A 17,718-nucleotide genomic window follows, 5' to 3' on the forward strand; every position below is an offset into this window, starting at 1 on the left:
GAACATTAGTTACTCTTTAACAGAATTTACATAACTTTCACAGTAATGACACCTTACAAGGCCACCGTAATAATGACCAGTGATCTCTATCAGAGGATTCACGTGCACATTTCAATTTCCCCATTTTCTTACGATTTCCTTTTTTCTGGCGAAGTACCAATTTTAAGGATGTGCTGCCACGGTGTTTCCAACCCTTTGCGTACCCTCTTCCAGAACTGAGATATCTCTTTTAATAAAACACCTGATTCAACTCATCAGACTCCTTCTAGATGTATAAAATAGGTTTGTTCGACGTTTGTGAACAGATTCGGTGCATAAAAAAACATGAGTGAAATTAAACCCGGAGGCATCGCTCGTCTTGGTGGAAAAAAACCCCGACATGATTAACTTTATTGCTGGATAAGAGAAATGTACTGTAACTTTTATATCACTCTTCACTGTGTATTGCGACGCTGCTGCGTGCCGTGAGTTACTCCTCCCATCTGTTTTAAGCAGCAGGTTTCCTTAAGAAATTCTCACTAACAACGCTAAGTTCATAACACACTTGCTTTGGTTGAAATGAACTTTCCAGACTACGATGATAAAACGGCGTTTCTGGGCGACTGGGGACGTTTTCAAAAGACGATATGTACTCTTCTGTGCTTGAGCATTATTCCTAATGGCTTCCACGGTTTATCGATGGTCTTTTTTTGCGATACTCCCGCTCATTATTGCCTGATTCCTGGGGATCTCAACATCACGGGTGAATGGAGGAACGCTTCTGTCGCTCGAGACGAGGATGCCGGAGAATCTCGAGTCAGTAAATGCTCAAGACACAGATTGGATATCATACAAAACTATTCGGACAGAGGATTGAATCCCTGGGTGGATGTGAATGTCTCCACTATTCCCAGAGAACACTGTTTAGACGGGTGGGAGTATGACAGAAGCACGTACATCTCCACGATTGTTACAGAGGTAGGCTACTTTGTTACTTAGGTTTCGTCCTTAGATATAGTCTAATGCTTTTGTGTAAAAGTTTGTACATGTATGCATTTTTAGGGTAATATTTGTTACATGATAACATTTAAATAGAACTTCGTGTCATCCACACACATTTATTTTACAGGCATACATGTACACTGTTTTCGTGTAATGTCGGGAAAACCAGATTATGATTGTTGTTGATCTATTGGCATATGTAGATAGTACATATTTTAATGTCATTAATATTGTAAATCTGTTTTTAGTTTTTTATAATAAATAAATAAATATACAAAGAAATGTAAATACAAAAAACTAAGTAGCCTACCATAAAATTATTTCCTTATTTACCCTATGTTAAATTAAAAATTCAGTTTAATCTGAGGGGGCACGACAGGTGCTGTTAAAATGGACACTGCGTTCACATGCACATTTTGATTGAATAGCTAATTCCAGTTGATAACTTCATCTTGATCGCTTGATTGTTCAATATCTAAGAGCAGCATATATGAAATATGTGTTATATTTTAAGCATTTCATTTAAAATTAAATTAAAATTAAAAATAAATAAAAAATTAAAATAAGGCGTTATGCATGCTACATCAGGAAAGGCGAATGTAAACTGTGTTTGTAGCTGCTTATCAAACGCGTTTGTTTTTGATTTTAACATTTGAATTTTTGATTCAAACAATTACATAAATCAGATAATCCAGATAAAGTACCCTGAGCTGACACGCCCCCTCATAATCATACAGACAAAGACATGAATAAATAAATAAATTTATAAATAAATAAATGTAAAAATAAATAAGCATAGACATAAATACATATCTATTTAAAATGTGGAAATAAATAAAAGTGAAAATAATTGAATAAATGTGGAATAAAATACAATTATAAGTAATAAAAAGAGAAAAACTTGGCAACGATTATTTGGATGAGGTCTAGGGTTGGTAGACGCCATCAGTATGGACTACAGATTAGGCCTGGGGCGGTAACCGGACTACCAGCAACAAAAAAAAACATTGGCCCGCACTTGTGTGTGTATATGTGGGGATGTTATACACATCGCAGCTTGTTAACAACCGCAGCTTAAACATTAATTATTAACTGATATGATTTTGATATTAAATTGTCATTGAGTAAAAATATAGTTGACGGTTGTCTGTGACTCGGTAAAAGCAATACAAACATTTTATTTAATTTGAATGTGCAAACAGCCGCAACAGATCAACAACATAATCATGATTCATACATTATCACATTTTCAAGCAACATAAAAGCGTGCGATCAGTCCAGAGGATTAATATTCAAAGGGGTAAGATTGTCTCTTTTTCATCTAGCCTACCACAGTGGCCATTTCTAAAGCAGGACACATTTCAAAAAGTTTTGCCTTTGCGTCTTCTTTCTCTGTCTGTGGAAAAAGAAAGATGTTTATGGTCAGGGTCTAGGAACAGGGAACAGTTTACGTCAGAAACAGAGATGGCAGGCCAGAGCATGACATTTTTGCGACGGAAATACAGTGTTTCCCACAGGATTTTGAGAGACTGTGGCAGTATATATGTCAAAGTCAAAGTCAAAGTTTATTTATAAAGCACTTTTTAAAAACAGCAAGTGTTCCCCAAAGTGCTGTACACGAGCAGAATAAAATATCAAAGATACAAACAGTTAACACCATAACAGAAAAACATCAAGAGACAGTAAAACAATAAAAGAATGCAGCTCTCACATAGCATCAAATGCCAAACCATATAAATAAGTTTTTAGGTCCGATTTAAAAGCAGCAAGAGTTCGAGCCTGTCTAATATAGAGAGGTAAGCTGTTCCAAAGCCTCGGTGCCATTACTGCAAATGCTCGGTCACTCCTGCTCTTCAACCTAACACGTGGGACAACTAGAAGCAAATGATCAGCAGACCTAAGTGCTCTTGTCGGGGCATAAAGATTGATCATATCAGAGAGATACCTTGGTGCTAGGCCATTTAAAGATTTAAAAACAAGTACTAAAATCTTAAATTGAGTCCTGTAGTGAACAGGTAACCAGTGGAGAGATGCTAAAATGGGAGTGATGTGTTCCCGCTTTCGTGTGCCTGTCAATGTGACGTCATTGCGTCGTGTTTTACTCTTTGATCTGTCACATTATATTGCATTTTAACACAACTGAATGCTATTTTTACATATGATCTGTTCTGTTGTCTATAAAATAATGACTAAACACAACCCAGTAACGACCCAAGTAACTCAAAAAAACACCTGCAGAGCCTGAAATAGATCAAGCCTCAGCCAAGTAAGAAAATGTAACGAAAAGTAATGTAAGCATTACCTTCTATTAGAAGTAACTTAGTAACCCAATTACTTTTTTGGGGAGTAACTTAATATTGTAATGCATTCTTTTCAAAAGTAACTTTCCCCAACACTGTTTCCAAACATCTTCGTCTCACTTTACGACTTAAAATACTCAAGAAAATCAGAAAATAATCAGAAAGTTAAATGCAATTTCTGTTGAATTTCTACTCTGCACATTTTTCAGTCACATGCACACAGCACACTGCTTACTAAAGAGCCTTTGAGGCCACACCCCCTACATCTACTTGCATTCTCCCATAATATGCACAGATATTATTACAAAGTGGGAGAATTATAATAATGTTGGTCTTCTCTACATCATCAATCCCAGTAAGTAAACTGTTGACTACAATCCATGTGTTTGTTATAGAAAAGGTCATGCGGCACCACAAGAATCGACAGGAGGATGACATCACAATACCGCGAGAGCGATTCGAAATCAGACTTCTCTGTATGATTTCTGGAATCGCTCTTGCAGTACTTTGATGTCATCTGCCTGTTGGTTCTTGCAGCGGTGCATGAACTCGAACAAAGCTAATAACAGGCATAAAACTTATGCGCTTCTATGAGGGACAGGTGCACTAACACCTGATTGCATCAGTAACTTGACCATGGTTGATCCAGAGGATCAAGATCGAGCAATTGCATAGAAATCAAGAATCCTAAAAGCGTTGTAATAAATTTACAAATGTTTAAATAAACTACAACTTTTAAAGGGGACATACCATGAAAATCAGACTTTTTTCATGTTTAAGTGCTATAATTGGGTCCCCAGTGCATCCATTAACCCAGAAAACATGAAAAATAGCAACCCTGGAACTTTGTTTTGGTAAGCCTCTCTCTGCAAGCATGTGAAAAATAGTTCATTCAGATTTTGCTCCCTGCATGACATAGTAAGAGGATCTTATTATAATAATACTGCCCCTTCATCTGCACTATCCAACCACGAAGCTGCCATTTAGTGTGAGAGACAGAGAGAAAGAATGACTGAAAGCACAACACGTCGTATTCCCTCGAACACATACACTGAAAAAAGTTGATAGAAGCACTGGGAAAAATTTGAAAAATGGACAAAAAACTGAGTATAAATTGAATTAATATTTTTTTTCCAATGTACAGTACAATCTTATAACTTGTAGTTTTAATTCTCTTTCTAAAAGAGAGCGAGAGAGAGAGAGAGAGAGAGACGTAAGTCTGATCTAAAGATAAAATGAAAACAAAACAAGCACAATAACAACTAAGATTTAGGAACAAAACGTCTATATCTTGCTCCTGCCAATTGACTGTCATGCACAGTTTATCTCCAACCCTAATCAAACACACCTGAAGCAACCAATTAACGTCTTCAGCATCACTTGGCATATGCTACTTACCTGATCAGACATTGCACAAAAGTGAACAGAAAACAATGTATTTATTTAGTGGATGTCTTCTTTCCCTTTTCGACAGTGCTCCGGCGCTTGTGGCCTACATGTTTAGCGCCCCCTAGTGGCCAAAAAGATCCATGGTGTGCCTTTAAGTATATGTACCTCTTAATCTCGCGAGAAATACTCCAAAATCACATTAATTCTTGCCTACCTTTTTATGTATACTGAGGTTTAGGACATACTATTAGTTCGCTTACCACTTTTTGCCTAGTAAATTGTATGGAAGTATGCAGCTTTGGATTCAGCCATAGTTGATCTGTTGATCTGTCCTCGCATTCATAACCCTGTGCTGTGCGCACCACTGTTTGCACAGATTGCATGCAGGTATTTATCTGCCCCAAGCACCAGCACAGACAGTGAGAGACTAATCAGTGCAACATCTCATGTTATTAATGAGAAGAGCAACCAATCTTTCCGGCCAAAAAGCTAAAAAAAACTTTTAATTAAAAAGAAACCTGCCCCGTTTGCCTAAATAAACATTAAAATGTGCATAGCATGCTAAATAGGCTATGTGTTTACAGTTTGAGTTTGGGTTAAGTTATACTGCTTGTTTTGCACAGCAATTTTAAATGTTAGTAAAAAATAATTAACATGCAACAGCAGAATAGAGCCCCATGCACTGCCATTCTGTGTTTCAGATTTTATTCATTATGCAGAAACGCATTTCAGGGCTCCAGACTAACTTTTTTACTAGGAGCACAGTGGCCCCCAACTGAAAATTTTAGGGGCGCAACCAAAATATTTAGGGGCACACACTGTAAATCAACATGCTAACCAAATTATCACATTTCTACAAATTTCCACTGTATAACTAATACGTACTTTGATGATAGATGCAGAAAGTACAATGTGCTGTTTCAAATGGTCACATCAGAAAAAAAGGTCAAATTTACTGGTCGCACATGTGCGACTGGATGTAAAATTCAGTGGCACACTCTCAAATTTTGGTGGCATTCTGGAGCCCTGCATTTAGACATTAAACTACGCTGCTACGATTTGTCACCTCAGAATACGCAAAAAGCCATTGATGGCTTTGAGTTCAACTGTCTGTGCAATTGTGCACCAGGCAACTCATCTATGAGTGTGACTAAATTGGGCAGCAACCTGTTGGGAAAACAATAATTTGACCAATCATAGCGCTAGTTTTAAACTCTTCAATAATACAAGCGGGAGCCGTGAAAACTAAATTTGTTAAAAAAACAAAGATAATCAAATGGGCTGTCGTACTCCTTTTGTTGTGGGTCTTCCTTCTCTCTTCCTCCAGACCATTTGCCAGCTCGGCAAGTATCTGGTCATGCCTCCATCTGAACTTGCCATCAGCCAGGATAGCCTGACATGATGACAACACATGTTCAAGGCTTGCCGTTTTCCCACACAACATACAGTTTGGCTTCTCAGCCAGCCCCCAACTATGGAGGTTCACTGGTGTCGGTAGAACATCATATGTGGAGCACAGGAGGAATTTTATTCTCTTCTCCTCCATGCCCCACATATCCCTCCATGCCAATGATCTTCCTTGGACACCGCCCCAACATGTCCACCTCCCCTGACTTTTCATGGCTGTTGCTCTTGCTTGCCTATCCTCCTCCTCCACCATACGGAGCTCTTCCTGGACTAGGCTGCGTCGACCTTTGGTATTAGCATCTGCCCACCTAGCTCTGGTTATAACTCCAAGGCTCAGCCTGCCTTTGTTGACCGTCCCCACAATGTCTTTGTGGCGTAGTCTTGCCTCTCCATCTGCCACAGCCTTGCTTGCTGACCATTTCCATCCTGTGCGGTTGGTGATATCTGCTTGGCGGACAAATTGGTCACTGCTGTCACGAAGCATTAACACCTGCCAGGCTTTGGCCACCTTAAACTCTTCAACCACAGATGTTAATGGCAGCTGTAACTTGCTTCCTGAGCTGTACAGGCCAATTGAAGAAATGCTTTTCGGTACTAATAGCCATCTGCGAAGGAAGGTGTTTATCCTCCTTTCCAAGGCTTCAACTGTTGTTAATGGCACTTCATACATGAGCAGTGGCCAAAGAAGTCTTGAGAGCACACCATGCTGGTAGCCCCAGAGTTTGAATCTTCCAGGTTGCCCACTCCTATCTAAGGCTTTCATCCAAGCTTCCGCCTGCCCAAGCATCTCCTTCACACTCTCTCGGTCATTCAGTTCGCTCTAAACCATTTTCCCAAGCTCTTAATGGGTTTCTCACTAACAGTGGGGATAAGGTCTTCTCCAATCCTGAAGCGAAACTGGTCCTGCACACGTCCTTTCCTCAGCACAATGCTCCTTGACTTTGCTGGACACAAAATTAAAAACAAAACCATTTTCAGAACTAAATGTCTTCTTCAGGCATCAGTCAGTTTTTAGTGTGACCTCTCTTGGCACGAAACACATTTTGAGCCTGAATTCCTGAAGTCATTCGATTAGAATTAAAATTAGGATTTAATTTCATTCAGGTTTAAGAGATCCTGCAGCTGCCTGCTATTGCTTAACCTCTCGACGCGCACTAGCTCGCGGACGGAAGGACGTCAGTTTTTTTTAATGCTGCTAACAATATATAAATAGCCTACTGTGTACAAACAACAATAATAATAACACTACTATAAATCGTTTAAAAGGTCTAAGGGTTTAGCGTCAGTGTATGGTGTCCGTTTTGAGATAAAATTGCTCTAGTATCATAAATATAGTATTTTATTACAGAAGTCCAGATAACAACATGCATAATATAAACTGACTCCTTACCTTTGTGCTGGTATAAGGAACGCGAATCGAATCCAGTCTGTTTCAGATGTGTGAATAACCCATAAAAACTCTCCAACAAAGTACATCCAATGACCAGTTTTGTCCACAAATGCGTATAATCCGTGAAATATGGATATATTTTCCATTGTTTACATCAGATTTCAGATGCACGTCTTGTAATAGATTATAATATACAATCTGAGGACTGTTTACATCGTAACACTTGTATATGAGAGCACACTCGCGTTCAAAATCAGCGCTCGAACTTGATTGTACAAGTAGGCGGGAGTATAATACATAATATCCAAACAGCGCTGTCTAATATCGTGACGTCATCTGACTCGCGCGTTCCTCCAATGACTTCATGGAAAATATTGATAGACAGAACGTGTATCCAATTAGAACACGAATTCAACGATCTTTGTGTGAAGCTTTATTTCCTGGTGTGGATACGGCATTTTATACGCTTATATAAGGATAAACAATAAAAAGAACGAACGTGTATGCATGTAAACAAAAGACTTTTATTTTGTGGCTGACTGGCACTTAGAAAAGGCACTAGTCTTACAAAAACTCTTGCAAGAACCTCATTTTTGGGTCTATTGACTTCAAACGTGAAATATAACTTCTTTAGACTTGTGGCTTTGGCCTCATTGCATTTATAGGTTTCACACATATATTTATCATTAAGATTTTTAGTGTTAAAAAAGATGTTATGCAAAAAAAATTTTATTACAATGTACTTCAGCCTCTCTAACTTTTTTTTTTTTAATCTTAAAATAATTTTGAAACATGGAAAACGAAGCTCAAAGTGTCTTCTATCTAATGATACCACAGTTATGCTTATACTATAAATGGTTTAGTAAAAACAGCCCTTTTAGTGAAAGTAGGTATTTTCATGGTTTCAGGCCAGAATGGGGGTGCTTTTCAAGAGGTTAAGTAGAAGGGGAGTTTACCCTAAATTCTTGACCCTTCAGCTTATACTTTTATACAGTTTTACTACATACACATTTCCTGTTTTTTCTGGTTGTATTTTAATAAAGAGACAGAGAAATATTTAACGTAGCGTCCACGCAATTCTCCAAGATGCACTTGACGGCCTTTTGTGCAGCGAATTTTATTTTTTGGACGACCTTGTTAAGGTGGTAGGGTATCCCAGCTTATGTGGGCCGCCCGAACTGAAAAGTGCTGCGGGAAACCCTGGTACTGTATGTTCATTAGATCTAATTTAGGACACTACATTAATAGTTGGCAAAAACAATATGCAGATATTATACACAAACTATCATGCACATAACATTATATTCTTTATTTTAGTAGCAGCCAAGTATTGTTATTGTACATTTTGTACATCAGTACTAGTGCTGGGCGATAATTCGATAACGATAATTTTACCGATATAAACTTTTTCGATAAAACAATAAGGACAGTTCGATAAGTGATCGATAATGTTTACGCACTGTGCGTAATGTTGCGCGAGCACTTCCGGATGCGGCACGCGCTCTTGGTTTACAACCACAGTGACAGGTATTAAACTTGAAGGAGTGGAAGATGAGGCAAGTTATTCATTTATTAGTAGAGACCTATGATTTTCGCGATGCGGATAACACGGACGGAATCACGGAATCCAAATGCGCGGAAACATTTTCTTGTGTGTAATGTTGGACGCGCAAACAGGGTTCGTCAAACACAGAAGACACAATAGGTGCAGTATACTGTACTTTCATTCAGCGTCCGCCTTGCGCACGCACACCTCCGCACAGCTTTAAAAGTATATTTACAGGACATTCACAAATTCAGGAAACTGAGGAAAAGCAGCAGATCCACCACTGCAGTGAATATAGTGTTTGCGTATGTGCGCTCCCACAGCAACGTGACACTCTTGACATCCATTTATCAGCGTGTATAACTCGTACATGTATAACACACGCGTGATCACTGAACTAAGTTTTCTTTCTTGTTTAAGTGAACATAAACAGCTGTTACTCAGTATATTGAAACTTAAAGCAGTCTGTCTTGGGTCTTAAAGTGACAGTAGTCTGCTGCTTTTGTGTCAGAAATGTGTTGATTTCATAACAAATAGATTTACATTTAATACAGATGCATTAAAACAAGATTTTAGTATTTGTATTTGTCATGTTCTGAATAAAAAGTAGTTTAAAACCATTATTAACTGTCTGGTTTTTACAATTTTCATTCAGGAGCGAAAATCTGCCTTTAAATTTGACAGGAGTAAAGATTTGTTATTTATCATGATAATTATCGATATCGACTGATATGGGAAACATTTTCTCGATAATTTTTTGGGTCATATCGCCCAGCCCTAATCAGTACTGTAAAATGCAAATCTTGTTACATGCCATTTGTGCCTTAAAACATATTAATAATGTTTATGTTAGGTATGTTAAAGAAAAAGTAATGGGAGGCTTATGCCCCAGTACAGCATCATGTCAACGGCCCTGCTGCAAACTTCTGGAAAATAAAGCAAGTACAACCATTCTAACGTGATCGCTCAATCCCAATGTTTCGCCTTATCTGAAGGAAATATTTGTTCCAGCTTGTTTTGATATTTGACCCAGACCTATATCAAAACAATACTGCATGGCCTTAAGTGAAAAAATGTGGTAGTGTACTAACATTTCCATTAGGGCTGCAACAACAAAACAATTAAATCGATAAAAATCGATTACTAAAAATGTTAGCAACGAATTTCATAATCGATTCGTTGTGTCGCGTGACGCAGAGACGTTTAATAAAAAAAAGGAAAAACTTCAGTTAGGTGTGGAGCGGAGTGAACACACTCGCACTGCGCCCCAAACCGCCTAATTCCATACTATATAGTAGGCAAAGAGTACGAGAAGTAGTGCTTTTCGCCTACTATATAGTATGGAAGTATTCGGTTTGGGACGGAGCATCGGTCTCTCTCGCGCACTGTTGCTTGCAGAGTTTGGCGCCTCATAGACGGCGGAGAAAAGACAGGGCGGCGGAGAAAAGATAAAAAAACAGCAAAGGTAGAGGAAAACCACATGTCAGTGTTTTACTCCTCCAAAATGTAAGCGCGTCACCTGGAAGTTATAGCCGGCAAAGAGATAAACAAACAAAGACGACACGCTTATGCTTTATGGAGCGACGACAGCGAGTAAAAAAAGTTTCTAGAACGAATAAAAAACTCCAATGATATTAAACAAAGAAATAAAACGTTGAGAGAGAGTTGTATGAACGCTTTTCCCCGTCATGGACCTGTATGTTAAATCATCGCGCCGTCACTCTCCTGCTGTTCTGTACTGCGCGCTCCAGCTCATGCCGAGCAAGGAGACGCGCGTGCCCGGCCCAACATACAGTAAGTGCCGCCTTTTGTTGCATAAACATTGTCTTACATTTTTAAGGCGAAGTAATGAATGGTGTATTTGCATTATACGCGGGAGTAGAAGACGCATCTTCCGTTTTCACAAGACGCATTTATGTGGCCAAATGAAAATGGAACAGTTTTAACAAATGAGATAGCTATCCGATCAGAGAAAACACATGAAGTCAAATATAAGTTACAAAGCTGTCAATGGGGCAGTACCCTTCATAAAAGGTCCTAATATGTACCATTTAGGTACAAATATGTATCTTTGAACTGCCAATATGTACTTTTGAAGTACTAATATGCACTTTTTGGTAAAGGTGTACCTTTTTGAAAGGGTACTGTCCAGTGACAACGTTTGTACTTTTATTTCTGAGAGTGTACTCATATACTATCTTTTTGATCCCATCAAGAGAGGCTTCTTGATGGGTAATGCATCATAAAAAAGTCTATATATTTGGCAGTGGTAAAGCATACATGTGTATTTTTTTGTGTTAGTCCATTTTTATTTTATTTTATAATTATTGTAACAGCTGTGTGTTCAAGGAGCAACATGTTTGTGCAATTTCTAAAGATTTTAGTTCTGTTTTGAATAAGGGGTTGGAAATGAATGCTTTTCTTGTTTTTTTATCCGATTCATCGATTAATCGAACAAATAATCGACAGATTAATCGATTATTAAAATAACCGTTAGTTGCAGCCCTAATTTCCATCCAGTTAACCGAACTGTGCCTTAAGATCTTCCAATCTACATGCAGCGTACAAACTGTTTTCAAGCAAATCCATGTCAAAGCCTATTATGAAAAACATGAGAATGATGATAATGTGTGTTTGTGTATGTGTGTGCCTTGCAGTTAATAATACACATGATGTCAGATGAGAATACTGACAGAGAGAGTGAGAGAGGGAAGCAAATCTAAAAAGAAGTGAGTCTATGCCCCTCAGAAGTATCAAGATCAATGGCCATGCCATTTATCCCTCTAAACTGCCTAATCGTGCGTTTTACACAGTGTGCAATTATGATTTCGACAGTAGCCATCAATATTTTAATAAATGACCATGTTGTTTTTGTACTGTCTGCTATATGTTTCTGTAAATATATATATCTCACATAAAGGCTATATTATAGGATATGCCATACTGTGATTTATTTTCATTACTATTAAACAATGAACTGTAAGTGTGGTTATCGGTTAGTATGAGCACACACAGCATTCATCAAATATTGTTGAAACAAAAAAAATTATTCAGGTGTTCGAAATATTCAATTTCAACATATAGTGAATTTCAAAGTGCAGTAAAGAGAAAGACTGCAAAAACTAAATTCATGATAAAAGGATTTAGTGTGTGTGTGTGTGTGTGTGTGTGTGTGTGTGTGTGTTGCAGACTGCCAACGCCATGTGGAGGGTAAAAAAAGTAGCTGTCACAGTATCAGTGCCAAGATTAATTCTTTTTACAGTCCCAAGACCTTAGGACTATACGAGCAGCCACATTTTATACAACACACTAGGGCTGTCACTTTTTATTCGATATTCGAATATGCATTCGAACATGACGTGAAAAATCCATATTCGAACTATAAATAAACCATCCGGTTTTTGAAATGCCATGTGTAGCGCATTTTTTACAGTAACGCCTCGTAATAGGAAGGATGCTGAGAGTGAGACCGACGACGGCAACTGTGCGCAAGAGAGGAAATCAAATGGGACCAAAATGAACCTCTTGTGCATGTCAAGATAGAATTATAGTTTGTATATAAAATTACATATTGTTTATAGTATTGTTTAAATATTATAGCAGAATAAAAAGCTTGTGTTAATACGTTCGCATTATGAAATTAGCATGTATGAAGATAATTTCATCATTTTTACAACGCAATGTAAACTTTATATTAAACAACAGCAGCATTTGTCTTGTAAACGGATTTAAAATTATCATGTGCTGACTGTTGCGCGTCACATTGACGACAAGTGAGAGTTTAATTTCATCTCAAGTATCAAAGGGTTTGTGCTCTCTATCATTGAAAACGGGCAAGCAAACAGCACGCGTAGGGTTAATGTACTTGTGAATGTACAAACTCACAAACGCGCGGGATAGGCTTTGTATGTGTGCTTGTTGTCAATGAGATTACTTCTCACAAACACGCTCAAGCACGGGATATGTGTGCTTGTCAATGACGGGCATTAAATTCGAGGAATTCCGCGGAGTTTCCTGCCGAAATCTGTGGGCGCGAATTCCGTTTGCGTCTGCCTATATACTCCTGCTGCTATTTAAGTTGTCACGTTATTGTTTGTAACTGTTCTGAATCATTTTTTTAATATATATATATATATATATATATATATATATATATATATATATATATATATATATATATATATATATATATATATATATATATATATATATATATATATAATTTAAGTTTGTTATTCATAAGATGATTAAATGCTGTTTCAAACATTAAGTAAAAAAGTAATCCAGACAACCCTGTTTATGACTGTCACTGTTAATCATTTTGTGATTGAATCTCCATTATGGTGGGTTTTTGATGCGCGTGGGGGGGCGCCTAGATATTCGAATATATTCGGATACATTGCATGATATTCGAAATCCGTTCGAATTTGATTTTTCTCAAAAGTGACAGCCCTACAACACACCCAGCAAAGCACCATCTCTCTTTCGCTGTGTCTAGGGCTGTGACAGTGGCAGTTTTTTACCACGCAATGGTTACGCACAAATTCACTGTGGTGGATATAGATGGTGTGTGTGTGTGGGGAGGGGGTGCGTGCATGCACATTGATGCATATAGGTCTTATATATAATGCATACATATATTTTGAAATATAAAAATGTAAACGAGGATCAGACATACAGTTCTTAACAAACGTGCGTGTTCATAGGCATCAAGCAATACTTAGGTTACTTAGGAACGAAAGACGCTCTGAAGCGCCCACATGCTTTGAAGAGGAGGAAAGCGGCGCAGTCATGTTTCCTGCATGGTTTTAGACGCGACGTGATGTAAATGTGAAGCATATGTGCTTGGCCATTTCGGTGGGTGCTCGGTCGGAGCACCCAGGGATTGGCGCCTATGTTGAAACAACAAATGAGAAACCTTTTTGGGGTTTTAATGTTTCCAGCCGCGCTGAAAACGCGTTCTGATGGTGTACTGGTAGCGCAGATTTATCCTTTTTCGCAACTTTCCGTGACCAAGTGAGAACGGCCGTTTCTGAATCCAAAGGCTGCAGCTTCCTGAGGTCGCATATGCTGGCTGCATGTCATCAAGCCTGGTATATCTCACTTAACTGAGTTACATTTGCAAGTCATAAGCATATTACAACAAAGTATGATTAACAAAGAATAATAGTCAACTTTATAATTGTTAATGTTATGAAATAAGACAGTCTTGATGACGTGATGTATGCAGCTCGCAAATGTGACCTCCGGAGGCTACAGCCTTTGGATTGAGAAACAGACAATATCTTGCCTCATTGTTCCGCCCCCAAACCAGCGGGTCATCACTAATATCAGTTGCCTTCCCTTGCAAATAGTGCATTAACTCCACATCTGCTGGCTGTTTGCGTTAAAATTAACCTGAATACATATCACTGGGCGAGATTGTACTTTATATTTTTCATAATTTGTGACGTGCACACCCCCGCAGGGCACACTTCCCCACCGCGGGTCACACTCCACCACCGTGGTGGTGCGGTGATCATTACAACTGTCACACCCCTAGCTGTGGCAGATCATGCCGGCCCACTGTTCAGGAAATTGTTTCCCGACAGTGAGATAGCAAAACAGTATTGCTGCAGTAGAATGAAGACCTCTTCCATACTGACAACATTGGCCAGCCATGACGATGAGTGTCTCGCAAACATTATGAAAAGTTCTGCATTTAGTCTGGCCACAGATGGCAGCACAGACATGGATGACATAAAAATGTACCCAATTGTACTAAGGATTTTTGATGCCAGTGTCGGGAGGGTCGTTGTTATGCTACTTAACATTTGTGAACATTTCTGAATCTAAGAGAATTTACGGGAGAGCGATTTTTTTTATTTTTTATTTTTATTTTTTTATACACCTAGCTGCAAAAGGGCATCCAGGGAGCTTGGTGTGAATGTGGAATACTTCCTTGTCACCATTTACTACTATCTGGATAAATACAGCAAAAGGAACTCAAATCTGTGTGGGGCGGCAGTAGGGGTGTGACAAGACACTTAATCAACAAGACGAGACGAGACACGAGATTGGGTTCATAAGAACGAGACAAGACGATATTTTTACACTTTTTAAGAAACCCTCAATGATAAAATAAATGAATAAGAAGCTGAAATCACGTTATTTTAAAATGTTTTAACTAATCAAGGACTGGCCCTAACAATAATTTTGATAACTGTTAATGAAGTAATTTGTTTTTTTTGGGTAGTAAAAATAGACCCAAGTGAGCAGTAGCCTTTAAAATTACATAACGAAGATGCAATAATAATTGGTTCAAATAAAGTATTAAAACTAGGGCCGGGACTCGATTAAAAAAATTAATCTAATTAATTAGAGGCTTTGTAATTAATTTATTTGAAATTAATCACATTTTAATCACATATAAATATTTGACCTGAGAACATTGAGAAGTTATTTTTTCACATGGATTTTTAGTATACCATGAATAATGACTGAATACATAAGCTTGAGCAACAAAATATTGTTTATTTTTGTTCAACCAAGTCGTTGTACCCGGAGTCGGGCTAACGTCCACGCTAGCTGCTATATGTTTTGCATTGAGATGATACTTGAGGCTTGATGTGCTGCGGTGATATGTGAATTCCTTGTTGCATAGCTTACACACAACCATGCTCTTATCAACGCTTCCATCCGTTCGTTTTTTAAAAAAAATTCCCATCCACGGGGCCAACCAAAGCGATCTCATCAGCTTCTTCGTTCATGTTCACTGTGGTTTGTTGTTGTCTGAAGTCATGAACGCTAGTTGGTGCTCCAGTATAATCGGTCCGTCGAAACTCATGCAATGAGAAATGTTCCGCGGTGCAAAAATAAGTGCGATTAAAATGCGTTAAAATTTTTTTAAGTCCCGGCCCTAATTAAAACCAATTTACATTAAACAACATTAACAAACACATTACATTTGTGTCCTATAAATAAAAAGCATTTTGGATGTATTATAACAAATGCCTGCAGGGGGCGATAGTGGTTTCGTCTTGCGGACACTATCTTCACTTTCACTTTAGACGGAGAGAAACTCTTATTTTTAGCCAAACAATGTTTAAATCCATTTTAATATTTAGTATATTTCCATTTCTTTACACTAGAAATGATACAGCCACTGTCAATTTTTGAGCAAGAACATTCAGACATTAAATCATGTAAACTCTGTGTGACTTCACATCTGACACTGATCAACAGACAAACACAACACGTCTCAGACTTCACACACAAGTTCCCAAACGAACATTATTGGAAACCCAAACAAAAAAGCAAACGCAGTAAAAGTCAAACATAATGCATGCACTGTAAAAGGTTCAAACAGAAAACTGCATCCTCCGGAGGTCGCATATGCAGGCTGCATACATCATCAAGGTTTATTTCAGTTAATTATCTGAGCATTACATTCACAGGTCGTGATAATATTACAACAATTTGCGATTAACTAAATAATTAGTCAACTTTATAATTGTCAATAGTCTGTTTTAAGACAGTCCTTGTGAAGTTAATGCAGTTAAAAAATGCGACCTCAGAAGGATGCAGTTTTTTATTTGAGAAATGGCCAGCATTTCACCTCCACAAGAAATCAAGACTCATTTAATCTCGTCTCACGAGATCTTGTCACACCCCTAGGCGACAGTGGTTGAGTGGTTCATGTAGGTTGTCTACAAATCGGAAGGTTGGTGGTTCAATCCCCGGCTCCACTTGACCAAGTGTCGAGGTGTCCTTGAGTGAGAGCACCTAACCCCAGCTGCTCCTGACAAGCTGGAAGGCGCCTTGCATGACTGACACTGCTGTCAGTGTATGAATGTGTGAGTGAATGGGTGAATGTGAGGCAAAATTGTAAAGCGCTTTGGATGGCCATTGGTCTATGAAAGTGCTATATAAATGCAGTCCATGTTCAGGTCATGTGTAATACAGAGGTTAGGAAGATGGCTTCAACCAGATGTCTCTCTCTGGGGCAGTGTGTGAACTGTCTTTTGCAAACAGTGGGGTGCTGTCACATTTTTCTTAGAAAATTAGGTGAATGCAGGAAAGAAAAATAAGACCTCAGTTTCCCGCAACATACCAAAGTCTTTTGCCGGTCCTGTTCAAAAATCCAAAGCCACACCCTCCACCAGTTTACCTGCATCAGTGCACCCCAAGCTGTTCTCTGCCACCCTACCACATCTTGCTGACCACATCCTCTCCTGGTCCTGCCAAGAGGTCTAAAGCAACACTGCTTATTATACCAAAGGTTAAAGCCCCTGCACACATTGCTCCACAGTTTTGACTTGACAACTTTCCCATTCAAGCAAAAGGAGATCGGAAAGAGAGCTGCAAAAGAAAAAGAAAAGTCAAAGTCTGAAAAAAACAAGAAAGAAGAGAAAATGGATCTAACAAAAACTGAAAAGGTACTTCAGTTCCTCATCAACCCTGTGTCAAAGGTCTATGCACTTTTTCTGCAGAGGGCCATACCTATTTTTGATATTGGCAACAAGATGCTTTAGAAAGAGGATCCATGTATACTAATCCTGCTTCCAACTTTAGAACTGCAACTGCAAAAGATATTGCTGTCGTTCTGTAAACCCAAGGCTGTGATTACCCTTATGATTACATTGCCCACAGGTAACAGACCCACCATCACAAGGGAAATGCAGCTCCCTAATGAGGAACTCTCAGCTGGCCATGACACCACCACC

General features: G+C 38.5%; 1 protein-coding gene across 1 annotated transcript in view; it reads left to right on the forward strand.

Moving 5' to 3' along the window:
• The first annotated feature begins 447 nt into the window (after positions 1–447).
• LOC135776751 (solute carrier family 22 member 4-like) overlaps positions 448–17,718 on the forward strand; it is a 71,615-nt gene continuing 54,344 nt past the window's right edge. The window contains exon 1 of the mRNA XM_065287652.2: positions 448–957. Coding sequence (XP_065143724.1) covers positions 559–957 — 399 coding nt within the window. The 5' untranslated portion in view covers positions 448–558. The remainder of the gene's footprint in view (positions 958–17,718) is intronic.

Source organism: Paramisgurnus dabryanus, chromosome 18, assembly GCF_030506205.2.
Source record: "Paramisgurnus dabryanus chromosome 18, PD_genome_1.1, whole genome shotgun sequence".
Taxonomy (NCBI): domain Eukaryota; kingdom Metazoa; phylum Chordata; class Actinopteri; order Cypriniformes; family Cobitidae; genus Paramisgurnus; species Paramisgurnus dabryanus.